The sequence below is a fragment of the Nannobrachium achirus genome (genome assembly GCF_963921795.1).
Source record: "Nannobrachium achirus genome assembly, chromosome: 11".
Lineage (NCBI taxonomy): Eukaryota > Metazoa > Chordata > Actinopteri > Myctophiformes > Myctophidae > Nannobrachium > Nannobrachium achirus.
Window position 1 is genome coordinate 21,063,048 of NC_137820.1, and position 18,129 is coordinate 21,081,176.

Sequence of the window (18,129 nt, forward strand, 5' to 3'; positions counted from 1 at the left end):
GAAAGGGCAGGGGAGGGTAGGGTTGGGCTAGGTTCATTTTTTTACCAGTTGCGAACGGCTGCTGCCTGTAGGTGGTTTTTCAGGGCAATTTTAAAGGATGCTAGTGATCCACATTCCTTTATGGCCGAATATCCACACAAAGGTTTTGTCTGATAAGTGTATTCTAAGCTCTATCAATCATGCAAGATCTGACACAGTATATGTACAATAATATGTACATGCAAAGATACATTCGACTACTACATCCACAGCAAGCCTCAGTGAAATAAGGTTAGGTTCTCAGAGCTTCCTGGTATTATTTTCACCTTAAGTTGACTGACTGACTGACTGACTGACTGACTGACTGACTGACTGACTGATCGGTCGGCTGGCTGGCTAACTGACTGACTGGCTGGCCGACCGGCTGTTTGGATGGCTGGCCGACCACATGGTGTACGTCACCTAGTGTGACTGTGGCTGCACACCATCTGGACGGCATGGCCCACTCCGTCACGCGGCCAAAAAGATGATCGCTTAACAGCGTGATGATGATGATGCCCTCATTTGATTACCCCGATAATGTTCACACTCTGTGTGTTGAGAGAGCAGCAGAGTGTGTGGGGCGGAGGAGACAATCCAGTAATATTAAGACCCCTCTATTCCCTCTCAAACCTGGTGTCAGTCTGTTGTACACGCTGACGCGATCCCCCTGGCGATTCAACCACTAACCCTACACATCTACCTCCACATTGCCATATATTTCCATAAGATTGGAGAGTGGAAATGTCCCCAGTGTGCTGGCTCTATGTCTAGGTACACAGTTGCCTAGAGTTGCGAGTGTCAAGCCAGCCTTAAATCCCGCTCCTATACGCTCCCCTCCCCGTGCCCTCCAATCAGGGACTGTGACTGGCCAAGTCTCCCCCAGGGATTTATGGTCAATAAATAATGACAAATGTCCTGGAGGCGCACAGGGCTTTCCCTTCCTGTCACAACAGTGAATTCCACAACAAAAACCATTCATACGTACGCACTGAGAAGGCACACACAACAGAGAGGCAGATACAGTTAGATGGATTGGAAAGGGACTAAGGGAGGTAGTAGTGCTGGTTGGCAGCGTGGGTGGGATGTGTTTAAGGTAAGTGTGTTTAAGGTGGTGGGTAGCTACAGTAATGTGGATTTTCATTTGAACATTATGGTTCAATCTCAGTTATCTTTGGCGAGCAACACGATCATACAATGAAGTATAATTGACCCAAAAGGCTATGGAGTCTGCCCAAGAGGCATACTGGGCTGTGTGTCTACTTTAAAACATAGCAGCTATCCATTTTCACCTGTCCCTCATAGGAGGAAAGCTGTGGGCAATGTCTGTCTGCAGACAAGAGACAATGATATAATTCATTTGCTACCCTCTCGCTTCAGCACAGAAGCCAACACACAGCGAGAACAAGGGGGAGCTTGCGCCAGCCATGTCAAAGGCATTGGGAGTGTGGGCCAGAAGAGAAGTGGAAAGAACTGAGGTGGCAGAGTTATTGTCTGTGAGAGGGAACTATGAAAGAAAGAGAAAGAGGAACCATAGAGAAAAAGATAGAGAAGGAGCAAGAGCTCGGGTGGCAAAGAAACGACAGAGAGAGAGAGAGAGAGGGGGATCTTGGTGTGAGAAGTTATTTTGCAGCTCCAGCAAAACCTCCGGTGGAGGACAGCTAAGGTCCTGTCCAACCTTAGCCAAGGTCAGCAGAGGTGGCTGGAGCCAGGCCATGCTGTGTCAATGAGCTCACTCAGGGTCTAACTGGCACACTCAGCCCTCTGCAGCAGCACCAGTAACTCTGTGCCACCCCATGCCAACAGATTAGCTCAACACCTGAAGTGAGAGAGAGATAGACAGTGGAGACAAATGCTGTCATTAGAAGAGATGGAGATGTTCCCCAGTACACCTTTGTTCCTGAGCAGCTACTGGCCATATTCACAGGACGGCCATTTTGCTCTTAACCTCATAGTCGAGGGGTCCACATGAGTATGAAGCTCAAAATGGCCACCGTGTCAATATGGTCAGTGTCAATCTGCAGACACCAGTGGATTCAAGCCAAAATAATAAAGGGCTTGATATATTGTGTTGGGCGCGGCACGTCGCGCACAGGAAATAGCAGATCTTGCTGCACAATTGAGCGTAAATTCGACTTAAAATAACATTGGCCTAATGATATCCCTGACACCATACTCAATGGCCATTGGTGGGCCATTATTTAAGAGATGGACGGTGTGCCTCACATAGAGACACCTCACTTGCAATCAGTACTGAAAAGCATCATTTAACTCAGCGCTACTCAACCCGCGGCCCGCGGGCCGCATGCGGCCCTTTCCGCATGTCTGTGCGGCCCGTCATGATCTAATAAAAATATAGTTATTCTATCGAGTGAACGCAGCATTTCTCAGTGTGCATCGGTACAAATTGACGGCTGAAATCATGATGTATCATTCGCTGAGTGTCTGGATCGGTAAACTCCACGGCTGTATCGTTTTTTTCATGTAGTATTTCATTCTATCCTATGTTTCCGAGGCACATTGAATGCACCATCTCAGCCCCCTCCCCAAAAGCCAATCTTTAACGCGAGTCGCCACAGTGACAGCACTCTCGGACATTCATTCTGCAGGCAGGCAGACAGTGCAGAAGTGCACACAGACGAACTAGCTATGCAGCAGCAGCCGCACAGGTTAAAAATGCAAGATTAGCAGTACAGTAATTAGCGTTATAATAACATCCATGATTGTCCGCTGCGCTGATTGTTGTCACAGAGTAGCACAGCTGAGTGTAATCAACGGCCGTTTCTTGGCGAATCTCCGACGGTATTGATTGAGATCATTTTGTTAAAGAAAGCTTCTGCGCTATATCTGCACACACAAAACAACAATGTTGCTGGGTGTTGTAGGACTACTACTTGCGTTTAAAACAAAGTAGTTTTCACTGTTTTACAACTTTCCTGTTGAGTGTTGATGCAATGGTGCAACTCTCTCTTTCTCTGCTGCTGTTCTGTTCTGGGAAAGAAGCCTAATTTATACTTAGCAGTACAAGGGTGTCGCACCTACAATAGGAGACCTACAAGCTCACAACGCGTCGTGGATGCGACGCGCTGTGAGCTTGTAGGTCTATGTTTTTAAAACATTTTTGGCTAAAATGGCATAATCTTGGATATTATTAATATAACAAACCAGGGAGTTGTTTTTCAGGTGAAGGACCCCTTAGCTGAGAGAGATATAAAGCAGGGACCCTCACTGTAGGCTAGGTATTATAGCCTACTGTAGGCTATTATACTGTATCACACAAATATTTGGCAGCCCCCCTGTAATAACCTGAGGATTGGGGTCCCTAACCCCCAGTTGAAGACATGTACTAATAATGATATAGGCCTACTATATGATTAGTAATCAAACAATTCTACAATAGCAGCAGTTGGGTTGTTGGACCCAAAATGTGGCTGTTTTCTGTGTGTTTCCTTAATTATTAGACAAATTATTAGACAAAATCATTGTAAACGTTCAAAATGGGACCGTCATTTTTAGCTTGCGGCCCTTTGACTTTTGGCATTTTGCTGAGTGGCCCCTGAGCCATCTTAAGTTGAGTAGCCCTGATTTAACTCGTACCATATGGAATCATTCATAATTCATTCAGACCACTTCCTGAAGCCAGGCGGAAAATATATTAATTCAATAAACCTGTAAAGAAAACCCCTGTCTGAAAGCAGAGTAAATGGCAATGATGGATTACTTCCCAAGCCCAGAAACTTAATTTTGGGGGAAATCACTTTAAACCTTGAGCGCTGGCACCTGAAGTATTTATGAGGAAGTGAGGCTCTTTCACTGGAGGAGCCTTTGCTAGAGCAAAGGGAAATTCACCATCCTCTATGTCTATCCCATGGTCAGGGTCAGCGCAGATCGAACGAGCAATATGTCAGGGAAAGGTCACGTGTGCACAAGCGAATACATGCACATGCACATGCACATGCACATGCACATGCACATGCACATGCACATGCATACACACACATTGAAGGCCATTGTGTGAGGAGGAAATGAGGGATGTGGGCTGGTGTTTACTGTGGACAGGTTAATATAGACATCAAGGGGCCGGCAGCTGAAGCAGTAAAGCAACGACGAGGAGATCGAAATGTGTGTGTGTGTGTGTGTGTGTGTGTGTGTGTGTGTGTGTGTGTGTGTGGGGAGGGGGTTGACCATGAGAGAGATCAATAGCATGCTGAAATGGAGGTGGTATGTGTCTACGTGCGATACGTATGGAGGACAGAGTGGACAGACACATAGTACTCAACCCCCAGTACTTCAGTCAAAGTACAGTATAGATATACTCATGGTCAAAGTACAGTATAGATATACTCATGGTCAAACAAACCACAGTTGAGTATAATTAATACAATGGACCACAATGGATTTTTTGGTGGTTAGCATAAACTTTGAGGTCTACTGTCCTATCCAATAAAGGCATAAAACAAATCTTTAAAAAGAAAAAAAAAAAAGAAAAAAAGAGGTGGTGACTATTAGCCAATTCTACAGACATACAATATTGGTTAATTCATAACATACTTTTTTCCTTACTAGAAATGTAGTGGAGTCAAAAGTACAATATTTGTCTTTGAAATGTAGTGGAGTGAAAGTCATACAGTAAGTAGCCTTTCCAAAATTACAGATACTCAAAAACAAGTACTCAAGTAAATGTAGGCTACTTCATTACTGTCCAGCAGTGAGAGTGACTGGCACAGAGCAAGGTGTCTGCTGACCACCCTGCAGGGCCTCCATTCATACAAGCAGGACGTGGCTTTGGCACGGGTCCGAGACACAGTCCAAGCTATTGGAGAGGGGAGGCTGTATCTCTGGGAGCATCTCTTTCATTATACTGTCTTCTCTAATTGAGACACAATGTAAAGTCATTAGGTGCGACTCACACAGGATCTAAAGAAGAGAGGCAGCAGGGTACGTGTGTGTTATATGAGTTAAAGAGAAGGATCTAAATGGAAATAAGCCATGCCTTCCCTGAGTTTCCTTTTAGTTGACCGTGTATCAGTGAACTGTACTGTCATGAAACTGTACCTTTTCCTATGCAAAACGAATAAATACTTCAATCAATCAATCAAAGTGTGCGTGCGTGCGTGCGTGCGTGCGTGCGTGCGTGCGTGGAGAAAAACTAAAAACAACATTCACTGCCTAATATGGACAAAATCTAATAATAACAATATTTTTGACCAAACACTTTATTGATCTCATTATAGTGACAATATTGTGGTGATGATCATTTGTGCTTTCATAAAATATTTATTTACACAACACAATAAGAGTTTTGATAAATAATCGTGTCATAATAATAATACTAAGAGGGTAAAGGCAGTTAAAAAATCGCATGGTATAAAACACGACACACATGCATATCTCCTTGTATGGGCCCTTCTGTCCGTGACATCAGCTGTGGTGATGTCGGTCTCTGCGTACTTTCTATATGACATTAGTCTTGTGTAACGTTAGTCTCATACTACGGACATTGGGACACACCAAGCCAGACGTAGGCTGGTAAGTTCAGAAGATTACATCACTTTTACTGTGATGCTCCCTTTAAAACCAGGAATAGACAACACTTACACAATATCAAGTCTCACATTATGATATGTTGTCCTGCCCTACTCAGAAATCATTGCGACCGTTTGTGGAGGTCAAAACCTCCACAAACTGTCAGTCAGTCAGTCCGTCCGTCCGTCCGTCCGTCCGTCCGTCCGTCCGTCCGTCCGTCCGTCAGTCTGTCTGTCACACCTCACACGTCACACTATTGCCCTGCTCATATCTCCGCAACCGTTGCCCCGATACATGCCAAATTTTGCACACACACTCCTTGCCTGCCAAACTACAACCTCCAAGGACCCCCGGAGCTCCAGGGACCCCCAGGTCCCTGGGGGACCCCCAGATGTAAAAAATGACCAAATGTGCAAAAATGACCAAATGACCACCCCAACGGGGCTGCTCACGGGGAATTCCCGGGGACCACCGACTCCTGGTGCTCCAGAACGGATGCCAAAGTGGTGGTGCCCCCAGTGGAGGACCCCCTCCACTGCAGCTCACATAAAATGCCGTAACTCGGGCTAGGAGCGTCCGGGAGAGCCGGGGCCGGTACCTATTCGTCCGCCAAGGCAACGCGGAGACCCCACCCCTCATTTCTCACATGGCCCTCTTCTAGCGCCACCATGAGGCCGATTCTTGCAAAACACATTTTTGGACACTGCTCCTACAGATTTTGCCCTAAAATCACACAAATCGGTACACACTATGTCTACACTCATGTCATCAACATGGATCTGTCCCATATAGCGCCACCATCAGGCCGATTTTTTCAAACACATTTTTGGACACTGCTCCTACAGATTTTGCCCTAAAATCACGCAAATCGGTACACAGTATGTCTACACTCATCTCATCAATATGGATGTCCCATATAGCGCCACCATCAGGCAGATTTTTTGAACCACATTTTTGGACACTGCTCCTACACATTTTGCCCTAAAATCACACTGCGACCTGACGGTCGCTTATCTCCCGATTAGGGAGTCTTACTGGTGTACAATACAGGAGTGTTCCTACACACGCACGCACCCTAAACGTAAGGTCAGGCATCATTTTTGGGAGAATCACGCTCCCCTGAATGTGGTTAGTGTGTGGGGGAACACGCTGCTTTTATTGTGAGTAGATGTGGTTTCTGATAAGGTGCACAAGGCAACGTTGGATTCTGCTTTGGTAGCATTTATAAATGATCTGACCTGTAGCAAGGCCGTTTTCCTCTCCATTTTCTCTTGTGTTCTCTCTCTAGATAACTAAACAGCCCCCCCTCTTCCACCTCCACCACCTCCCCCAGTATAAACTCCAACTAATTCACACCAATCTGCTGAACTCAGCAGGCGTGAGCACAGGAAAATGGACCACGGCCGCGGTCAGCCTTGAGGCTAGCAGAGGTTGGAACACTTCATTCCATTCAGGCCGTACAACAAGCCCTCCGTTGCGGCCGTTCCTTTGCACGCTTTTATGCACTCAAAGTGAAATCTTGTACAATTTCCCATGCATTCCATGCATTTTAGCATTTACACGATGCTGCCCAGGGAAAAGCAAAGGCAGAGAGCTTTGCCCTAAATTACTATTAAATCAAGACAAATGGCAACATAACAACTGACTAAATCTCTTTCCCTGTGTGACCAACGCTGAGTCATCTGTGTTAACTCGGCCAATGGAAGCGATTGATGCCCTGAGAGGCGAAAAACCAACTAAGCACTAAATATGCTGAATAGAGCTCCGACTGATATCATCATAGGTAATCAATTTGACATTTTAGTGCTTCCATCTCCTCATCATAAATCACTCACAGTATCATGCCTGGGGAATTAGCCAACATTTTGGCGGCAACTGATCCAATCAAATGAAAAGCACTAATCAATTTCAGATGGCAAAAATGAAAGTTGATGCTTTCAGCTGGGGCCTAAACCTGGCGTTTGCATTCATGTTTGTCATTTCTATGCTCTGGCGAAAATGAGAAATATCAACCTCCCTAGTCCCTACGCCATGTATGGAACATCTATCTAGGATCCGATATATGAAGCTGGTCTCCTTTGCCCAGGGAAATGGGCTTCAGATACCAGGCAAATGGAGATGGATGGGCCTCCACGTGTGGAGCAGCAGACAAGCTGTTCCTGATAAATGGCTTTTCACTGGAACACTTGATCTCGCTCACTCTCTGCCTAAAAACCAATCTCACACTTTGCATGTCTGTGAATATTAACAAACCCTCAGACCCCACACTCTAATGTCATCTATTGTGTCACACATGGTGCCAGGCGCCAGAGCCAATTTGATGGAGAGGACTGTTCCTCTGTGTGTCAGAAATAGAGGGGGGGGGGGGGGTTCTCTTTTCAGATAACCATCTACATGGAGCATGCAGGTATAGCTTTGGCTCACAGGGAACGACCAATGCCAGGTTTATGGGTCAGATCATACCAATGATTACCTATTTGTCCAGTACAAAATCAATTTGAAACATTTTGATTTGATTGAACCTTTTCCAAAATAGAATATAAAAAATCACACTTGTGTGAACTGAGCGGTGGAGGCTGCGTGTGTGTGTGTGTGTGTGTGTGTGTGTGTGTGTGTGTGTGTGTGTGTGTGTGTGTGTGTGTGCGTGTGTGCGTGCGTGCGTGCGTGCATGCGTGCATGCGTGCGTGCGTGCGTACGTGCATGCGTGCGTGCGTGCGTGCGTGCGTGCGTGCGTGCGTGCGTGCGTGCGTGTGTGTGTGTGTATTATGTGTGTGTGAATGTGAGTGTGAGTGTGCCTGGCCTGAACAGCGCCCCTCCCTTAACATGTGTGGTCAGAAAAGGTATAGCAGGCTACATACACCACAGGCTACATACAGACAGACACACAGACAGACACACACGGATACACACACGGCCACGCTATGGAGACGGTGTGACCACCGCTCAAAAAATAGCCGATCTAAGCATTGAAAACATTTGAAAATGTTCACCTATAATGACATGCCCAAAATAGGCAGGCTAGGTGGTTCAAATTAGGGACAAATAGGCTGCATAATTGCTGATACCCATGTTGTGCAAAAAGTCGAATAATGCCATGGCCAACATAACACACCAACATACCGTATCGGTCTGGCTCTACCTCTGAGTTATTGCTGCTGCCAAGATTCCCAGCTACCGGTATATGCTGCCAGGCACCCTCAGCGCTACATTCAACAGTCTAGATTTTCATAATTATCACATCTGCCTTCGACTTTAATTCTGCGGCCGGGATAATGAGCAAGTGAGCGTAATACCCACGATGCATTGTGGCAGGCGTAGGCAATGTGGCAAGATAAGTAGCCAAAGGACTTTATTCCATTGGGTACTCAGAACACTTTCTGTAGAGTAATGCAATAAATCTGGGCTGGGCCCAGCCACACATGAGCTTATCTAATCCCCTGACTTCTCACTATAACACTCTAACAGCAAGCCCCTGTGCCTCTCGGTAGAACCGCTCTACTCAGGGTTAATCTCATACTGCCCAGTACGGACATACACATGCTCACACATTCACACAAGGGCACGCATGCACACACGCGCAAACATATCGTCACTGTCGGGCAGAAACCTCGTATCTCCATTTTTCAAATTTGTATGTTTTCTTTTTTTTTTGCAAAGTAAAGCCCTGCTTCATCATACAAGGCCGTCGCACAAAAGTAGTGAAAACAGCCGATCTACAAGCACACAACGCCTCGCATCGGCTGTTTTCACTGGTTTAGTTCATTTTTTAAATGATAAATACAAAACGAAAGGTTTTGGACATACAAGGTTTCCACCCGACAACGACGATATGTGCACGTGTGCACACAGGCACATACGCACGCACGCACGCACGCACGCACACACATTCATCAAATAAAGCCATTTCCTTCTAATCTGCGGGTGTCAGCTTTGTGAATGGAAGTGTGGAGGAGGGTCATTCTCTCCCCATCCCTCTCTCCCTCCCTCCTTCTCTTCTGAGTGGACCTGCCTCTCCTGTCTCCTCCAGTCATGGCGGGATGGTTGACCCATATGAACCATCTGTCATTGCGGTAGTGCCTCGCCCTTCTCACTCCCCTGGATATCAGTAGCATATGCTCCTGAGGCTACATCTGCGAGTGGCAGTCCGATCTGGGGGTGATAGGCCAGGCCTATATATAGGATGGGATGTGTTCCCTGAGACTGGGGGCAGGAGGTCTGCATGGCTCCACTGAGCTTGGAGGTCACGCTATCCCGAGAATTCAGAATTATGGGAGATGCCAATCTTGACACATCACTTTACCAATCCATCTCTGATAACATGACTAAAATGTGATTATCTCGCCTGTATATTAGGCACTCAAGAATGGGCTCATAGATTCACTTTTCTCATCCAAAATAGATGATTTCATCTGTTGTTTTCAAAGGTGGATCTGGTGCGCCACAGGGGTCATTAAGGGAGTTCCAGCGGTCCCCAGCTAAATGAGTGGTAGTTTAATTTCACTAACAATTCAATTCAGTTCAGTTCAGTTCAGTTCAGTTCAGTTCAGTTCAGTTCAGTTCAGTTCAGTTCAATTCATTTGAAATTATTACCAAGAGTGTCTATTATTATTTTTTCTCCCCAATGTAATCATTATTCCAAATGATTCCTCCCCACACACACGTCTGTGTTGTCACTGCTGTTGTATCGCACTGACTCACCTGCCAGTGAGGAGCCCCCACCAGGAGGACGTAGAGCCTTCATCCTACTCCTATCGCCCAACACTCCTTGCTGACAGGTGCTGCCCGAGCCAGTAGGATTACGAGCAGTGACCTCCCCGCCCAGCTTCCCCCCCCCTGAACACGGGCCAACTGTGTTCATGTGTAGACGGCGACGCTCGGCAAAACCGGATGCACAAGAGTTTCTATTAATAATCACCACTATCTAGTATCTACTATAACATTTAGAGACACATTTTAAGACACAATTTAATTCAAACCAAGACATATTTTCACATCAGGGTCCCTATGACAGATTCATTTGAAACAGGATTCCATAGGCTAATGGAAGTCAATGTGGGAGTCTGTGACGCACAAAACCCCTGATCTAAAATATAGCCCAGAGTTAAAACGAAATCCCACCACCCTCCTGTGCACAGCAAATTCCCAAGCCTTTATTTAACACTGACGGGGTCCGTTTTTCACTCTCAAGACTTAAAAGTACACTCCGGATTTTGCAGTGTGGTCTCTCCATCCAAGGCCTGGAGAACAGATTATTTATAACTCCATCCAGCTCACCAGTGCACTGAATCTGCTGGTACTGCCTGTGCCCTTGTAGTCCCATCAGAACATCGCCCGCCTACAGTACATGCTCGCCCACGTCTCTCCCCACAAAGAGCCATGTGATGCTGCCATGCAAGGCTAATGTACAGTAAAGACTTTCTTTTTATGACCACGCTGGGAAAAACACAACCATGGCCTCATCAATACTTTAGCCTCAGTTCACTGGCAACTCTTCAGGGAAAGTTGAGTTGTAAGTCTGTACCATAGACTGTAAATAATAAATGGACAGAGCCACGCCATTGGTTTCTACAGACCGTAAATGAAGCCTATTTTTCAGCAAATCCATAATCTTTCTATATCCGCTCCTGAAATGAATCTGGAGGGCAGGTCTTCACTCTGTATAGCCAATACAAAACCTAGAAACATAGCATACTTTATCATTCATTTTAGAAATTAATGTGACGATTATTTACAAAAAACACATATCATGATGATTTAAAAAAGACTTTAAACTACCGATTGAAGACATTAAGTGTTGATGAAAAGGTTTACTAAGATAAGAAAATCAAGTGTAAAGTTTGCCAAATCTTCATAGACTTACATTGAGCTGAAGGTTTTTTAGAGCCCTAGGGGACTCCTGTCAAGTATAGGGTTTAAGTGGTTTTTAGTGGTGTATACAGCAGGGGTACGAGCACGACTCCAACTCGTTTCAACATTGCTTGACTTCTTACCAGGTGCACGGTCGGGAAAACGTAACTTTACAAGAAATCTCAAAGACCAGCACTCACGGACAATTAAGTCCTTTTAAGGCACTTTTTATTTTAAGTTTAGTTGGTCAAGGTAAAGTGCAGAGCAGCAGAAACAAACGGACGCGTTTTGGCGTTCTATACAGCGCCTTAAAAGGACTTGTCCATGAGTGCTGGTGTTCTCTTTGAGATTTCTTGTAAATTTAAGTGGTTTTAACCATTGCTACAGTGTTGTAGTTTTGACTTTAATACTTATCCTAGTCTTACTATTTCCAGATCGATAGTGCTTGTGAGTCCATTGCAGATTTGTGCAACAATGAACTAAAATATAACATTTAAGAAATAGGGTTTTCTATGTGATTCTTGACAAATTATCCGTCTCTGTTCATATTTACATTATGGGGAAATAAATTAGTTAGCAGAAATAAAGGGCCGTTTATAATCTATAATAAAAGTGTTATTTGACAGTAGGGATGTCAAATGACATCACAGCGAATGATCATTATAGGCGTGACGTTGTTCTAAGTAATTACAAAACCCCTGCGATGACATTAGTCTCCATGCTGATTATTTAGATGAATATGCTCCTGCAGGATCTAAATAGCCTGTGACGTTTCAGGCAATTAGTTTGCACCTTGCCCTGTTGTTGTTGGTCCATCTGACTATGTTAATTGACCTAATAACTGATGGTGTGAAACCACATCCTCCCTTTGGGCACCATTCCTCTGATGCTATGCGCATGAGTCACAAAGCCACCAAAACCGGCAACGTGTTTGTTTAGTTCCTGTTTCCAGGTATACACTGCCAAGGGACGTCCGCATGCTTGAGGCTGCAGTGAAACTGTGACGGCAGGCTTGTCTTGGGAATGCCTGTGGTTTTAACATCACAAATTCCTATCTAGATAATGCTCGCTGAACATGCCGTCACTCAGATTGCGTCAGGCTATTTGTAGTGGGTCTCTCTGTATATACACATAACAAACCGCCATACCTTCTGGACTTTGAATAGTGTATCATTTCTTGTCACGATCAATACGCACTTTCCACCGTATTCACGCTGTAGCAGCTGACTTCACAAATCCCTCAGACACTGTCACAACTACGCCCCCACTCACCTCCCAGGGGAGCAGAGTGTCACATGACCCCACTCCCATGTAAGTGCCCACGGTGAGGATGAGCCTGAACTCAGCTGTGGCGCTGAGGTGTGCACAGTGCAGTGCAGTGCAGTGTGTGTGTGTGTGTGTGTGTGTGTGTGTGTGTGTGTGTGTGTGTGTGTGTGTGTGTGTGTGTGTGTGTGTTTTGTGTGTGTGTGTGTGTGTGTGTGTGTGTGTGTGTGTGTGTGTGTGTGTGTGTGTGTGTGTGTGTGTGTGCGAGAGAGAGAGAGAGAGAGAGAGAGAGAGAGAGAGAGACATTGTGTATGTGTTTGGAACAGGACCCATCTGTCCATGCTATCCATCCCACAGTGCCATATTTTGCTCAAACCTTTTCATGTGAAGGACCCCCAAAATGATATGTATTTGACCTGGGACCCCCATCGCAAAATATTTCGTTCCAGGGACCCCCCAGAAGCAATTTTAGTTACAAATGTTTACTTAAAAAACACATACATTCAAAGATTTGCACACATTTTCACGACTTTTAAAAAATAGCAGATCTTGTAGATCTGCTATTTTTTCAATAGCAAAAGTATAAAATAATGAAGGCCCCTCCAGCTTGGGCCCTAGTAACTCAGTCCCACCCCCTTGTGACGCCCCTGCTGCCTTGCAGCATGGCAATGGGGCCAAGAAAGAACAACACACAACCAGCTACAAAGCTCTGATGTTTCAGTGGAACGATGGCACTATAGCAAAGTCCTGTCTTTGGCAGAGCGAGATAGCCGTGTCACGCAGCCGAAAATGAACACGTCAGTCAAAGCATTGTCCGTGCACCAGGGTGACACTAATGAATTCATTGGTGGATAATATCCTCAGACTCTCAGCTTCCATACACAATGGGAGGTGATTTGATATGTCAGGTGTAATTATCATGTGAAATAACTCGCGATAGAGAGAGTGAAGGCAGAGCTTCTCTCTGCCCGGACAGATTAGAGATCGTAGAAATGGCTAATTCTGTCTCAATTATGCATGTGGACGGTCCTTATAGTACCGCGTACTGGCAATGTTCCAGACATGATCTAACATCAAGCACTGAAAACATTAATCACTGGATTATAGTTTTTATCATACTGATTATCCCTGGTAATCATTATATTAATTTATTTTCAGCTACTTTGAATGAAATTATCTTCTAAATATATCAGACGTTGAAACTTGCACTGCACATTTAAGATGCTGAATTATGAGCCACACAACATTCGTTGAATACCAGGCCAAATTCTACACCCTCAGATTCTATATGAGTATCGGGCACTCAAGTTGCATGTCAGATGAGTTCATAACTAACACACACACACACACACACACACACACACACACACACACACACACACACACTCACACACACACACGCACGCACACGCGCACGCACACACACGCACGCACGCATGCACGCACGCACGCACGCACGCACGCACACACACACACACACACACACATACACACACACACACACACTGCACTGTGACGCACCACACACCATGCGAAATGAATGATGCAACACAGTAAATTCCAAAATGCTAAATGCAACTTTATAAGAGGGTTCAACTGAGTCATGCCCTCAATCATGCCCTCTGTTCAGGTCACCCACCACCTCCCCGACACCACCCAAGCAGCAGGCACCACCAGATTGGCCCTATCCTGAAGAGCCCCCTGCCTTCAGCAGATTCTTATCCTGTGACGGGGCCCGTGGCAAAGTGTTCCAACATATCAAATATAATATTCATAACAAAATACTACTGCATTCATGTCTTCATCATCTGTATTCCTCATTACATAGATTTTCATTCATTTCGTGTGGTGAAGTATCTTAGGTAGATTTATTTTTATTTTTATTCTTTTTTTTTGTCCATATGCGTGCGTATGTGAGTGCACGTGCGTGCATGCGTGTGTGCGTGCTTGTGTCAGGTCGGCACAGAACTAAACAATTTCAAGAGATGTTAGCTTTTAACTGACCCGTGGCCTTGAGTGTAATAATATGGCAAATGATGACCGTTCATGTAAGCACATAGACACGTCATACGTTCTATCTGGATTGGACTGAGATGGGCTATCAGCGGGCAGTGATGGTGAGTGATGGCATATGATGGGTGTTTTCATACCCCTCTCGGTTGTCATCTTCATCCAGATTGGAGATGAGCTGGGACCCGGCCAGGGAGATGTCCACGGCTGCCAGAGGCAGGTCTCTGTAGGAGAAGCTGACAAGCTGGACTGGGGCCACGCACTGGCTGTCCTCCTCCACCTGCTGGGAGATCACCTCCAGCTCGGACAACCCAGCCTGGGGAGCGGCCCTGGGAGAAACATGCGCCACATCAGCAACAGCATTAACCCCATTTTGGACGGGAACCCCATTTTGTAACTATATACCTTTCAAGACGGGAACCCTTTCGGGGTTCTTGCTGCTATGTACAGTATCGTCATTGTCGGGTGGAAACCTTGTCCAAAACCTTCCTTTTTTGTTAATAATAAAAATGCGATGTGAGGCGTTGTGTGCTTGTAGATCGGCTATTTTCACTACTTTTATGCAACACTTTTGTATGATGAAGTAGCGCTTTGATTTAAGAAAAGTAAAAACATACAAATTTGAAACTCAGGACAGGATTTAGAAGGCGTTTTTAGAATCGGCCTCAGTCCTAAATGGGTTAAGCAAGTATGCATTGTTACAGTGGTGTTGCTTGCCCATTTTTAAAGTTTAAAAGTATGATTGCGACCGTCAGGTCGCATTTACTACCAAAACCTCCACCGGCTGTCCGTCCGTCCCTGAGTCAGTGAGTGAGTCAGTCAGTCAGTCACACGTCACACGTCACACTTTTGCCCTGCTCATATCTCCACAACCGTTGCCCCCATCCATGCCAAATTTTGCACACACACTCCTTACCTGCCAAACTATAACCTCCAAGGACACCCACAGCTTCAGGGACCCCCAGGTCCCTGGGGGACCCCCAGGTGTAAAAAAATGTCCGTCCGTGACTCACACGTCACACGTCACACTTTTGCCCTGCTCATATCTCCACAACCGTTGCCCCCATCTATGCCACATTTTCCACACACACTCCTTACCTGCCAAACTACAACCTCCAAGGACCCCCGGAGCTCCAGGGACCCCCAGGTCCCTGGGGGACCCCCAGATGTAAAAAATGACCAAATGTGCAAAAATGACCAAATGACCACCCCAACGGGCCTGCTCACGGGGAATTCCCAGGGACCACCGACTCCTGGTGCTCCAGAACGGATGCAAAAGTGGTGGCACCCCCAGTGGAGGACCCCCTGCCACTGCAGCGCACATAAAATGCCGTAACTCGGGCTAGGAGCCACCGGGAGAGCCGGGGCCGGTACCTATTCGTCCGCCTCGGCGGCGCGGAGACCCCACCCCTCATTTCTCACATGGCCCTCTTCTAGCGCCACCATGAGGCCGATTCTTGCAAAACACATTTTTGGACACTGCTCCTACAATTTTTGCCCTAAAATCACTGACATCGCTACACAGTATGTCTACACTCATGTCATCAACATGGATCTGTCCCATATAGCGCCACCTTCAGGCCGATTTTTTAAAACACATTTTTGGACACTGCTCCTACAATTTTTGCCCTAAAATCACACAAATCGGTACACAGTATGTCTACACTCATCTCATCAATATGGATGTCCCATATAGCGCCACCATCAGGCCGATTTTTTTCAACCACATTTTTGGACACTGCTCCTACACATTTTGCCCTAAAATCACGCTGCGACCTGACGGTCGCTTATCTCCCGGTTAGGGAGTCTTACTGGTAGAAATCAGTGGTTCTCAAACGTTTTAATTTCAAGGACCCCTATTAACTCTCAGAGTTACAGACATGCAAGGATCCATTTGGAACCCCTTCAAGGAACCCTGGGCCCCACTTTGAGAAACACTGACGTAAATTAAATTGATTAAGTTCAGTGTGTCGGATATGGTTTCATGAAAATAACATCAATGAAAGTGAATTATTGGAGACTGAGAGACACACGTTTTGGTATATATTGGTACATTGGTCATTTGGTATATTGGAGAGTGTTGACAATGTAGATAAATATCAAATATACAGTATCTGCAGCACTGGAACATTTAGACCATACCATGAGCCATACACCTTGTACACTGGTGTTGAATGTTAGACCAAATGACCCCTGTCAATCACAGACCAACAATCACAGACCAACAATCACAACGTATGTATTTAATACATAGATACACAAAAGCATGAATTATTATAATTATATCCAAATAAGCATATCATCTTTACATTTATTGGTACACATGGGGAAATACATTATCAATCATATAAGGTACAAGAAAAACTAAATATGTAACATTTTAAAAAAATGATTTATATTGTATATTCTCATAAGCAATTGAAGTTAGCTTATATATGTTTGATGTCGCACACTAGTACTTGCACAGGTTGATGCCTGAGCAAGACATACTGTAGTAATTGAAACGTCACTATTAAATATTTCTAAGGGAGCCACTATCCAGTGTGTGAATTATTGGAGACCCACACAGTGGTATTTAAGGTTTGTGGGGGGAAAATGGTTTCATTGAAGTATTTCTTTAGGTTTTCGGATTCTAATTTATCAGTTGCAAAGTGTGCATTTTCTCTACGGCTGGGTATATATAACTAAGCCCAGATGAAATATCATTATTTTGTTCTGAAGAGCCTATAAAACAGGGCTGTGCAGGCGGAGGGGGGCTGTGTTTCCCCCGAGCTCGGCCAATAGCCGTCAAGGAGAAGGCAACCTGGAACAGGAGTATTTGCACAACTTGGCACCCGTCCCGGTACAGCCGATGTGGAGACATCAATAACTCCGGCGCTCAACAGTCGAGGAAGGCATTGATTACAGGGCAGAGGGAACAAAAGGCACTGGGTTGGTGGACTCTGGGGCCTCTGTTCTGGTGATGTGTAGAGGTCAAATGGAGAGATGGTCAGTACTGTAGACTAGAGAAACCGCGAGTAGCCCTTACCTCCCAGCTCCCAAGTGAAATATTAATGCTGTCAGGCCCATAGAGGAAAACAGGCGTTCTTCATCCCTGAGCTACCGAATGACTAATCCCTGCTTAACTTACTCACTTCAAAGGTTGTTTTCTTATTATCATAGGCAACCGAGAATCACTCCAAATACACTTTCTGATGTGAAGTAATAGCATTGTGCAAATCCAAATTGCTGCCATCGTTCCCGGCATCAAAGAACGGACAGCAAATACTCCCTTTAGATACCTGAAACCCCCGAACCTGCTTAGTCTCTCGAGACAGACTTGTTGGCTCAGACAATTCTCAAATCCTACTGCCTAAGAGTCTGTACTTTGAAATCTCTGAAAATTAGTAGAAAACTAGTCCGATGCCTGTAGGGAACAATGCCCGCTGGGAATGCATGCCCCTCCGGTTTTGCGATACAATACCC

General features: G+C 45.4%; 1 protein-coding gene across 1 annotated transcript in view; it reads right to left on the reverse strand.

Annotated features, from left to right (window-relative positions):
• Positions 1-18,129, reverse strand: part of tmem266 (transmembrane protein 266) — a 53,706-nt gene that overhangs the window by 21,296 nt on the left and 14,281 nt on the right. Inside the window, exon 3 of the mRNA XM_080736450.1 lies at positions 14,805-14,993. Coding sequence (XP_080592576.1) covers positions 14,805-14,993 — 189 coding nt within the window. The remainder of the gene's footprint in view (positions 1-14,804; positions 14,994-18,129) is intronic.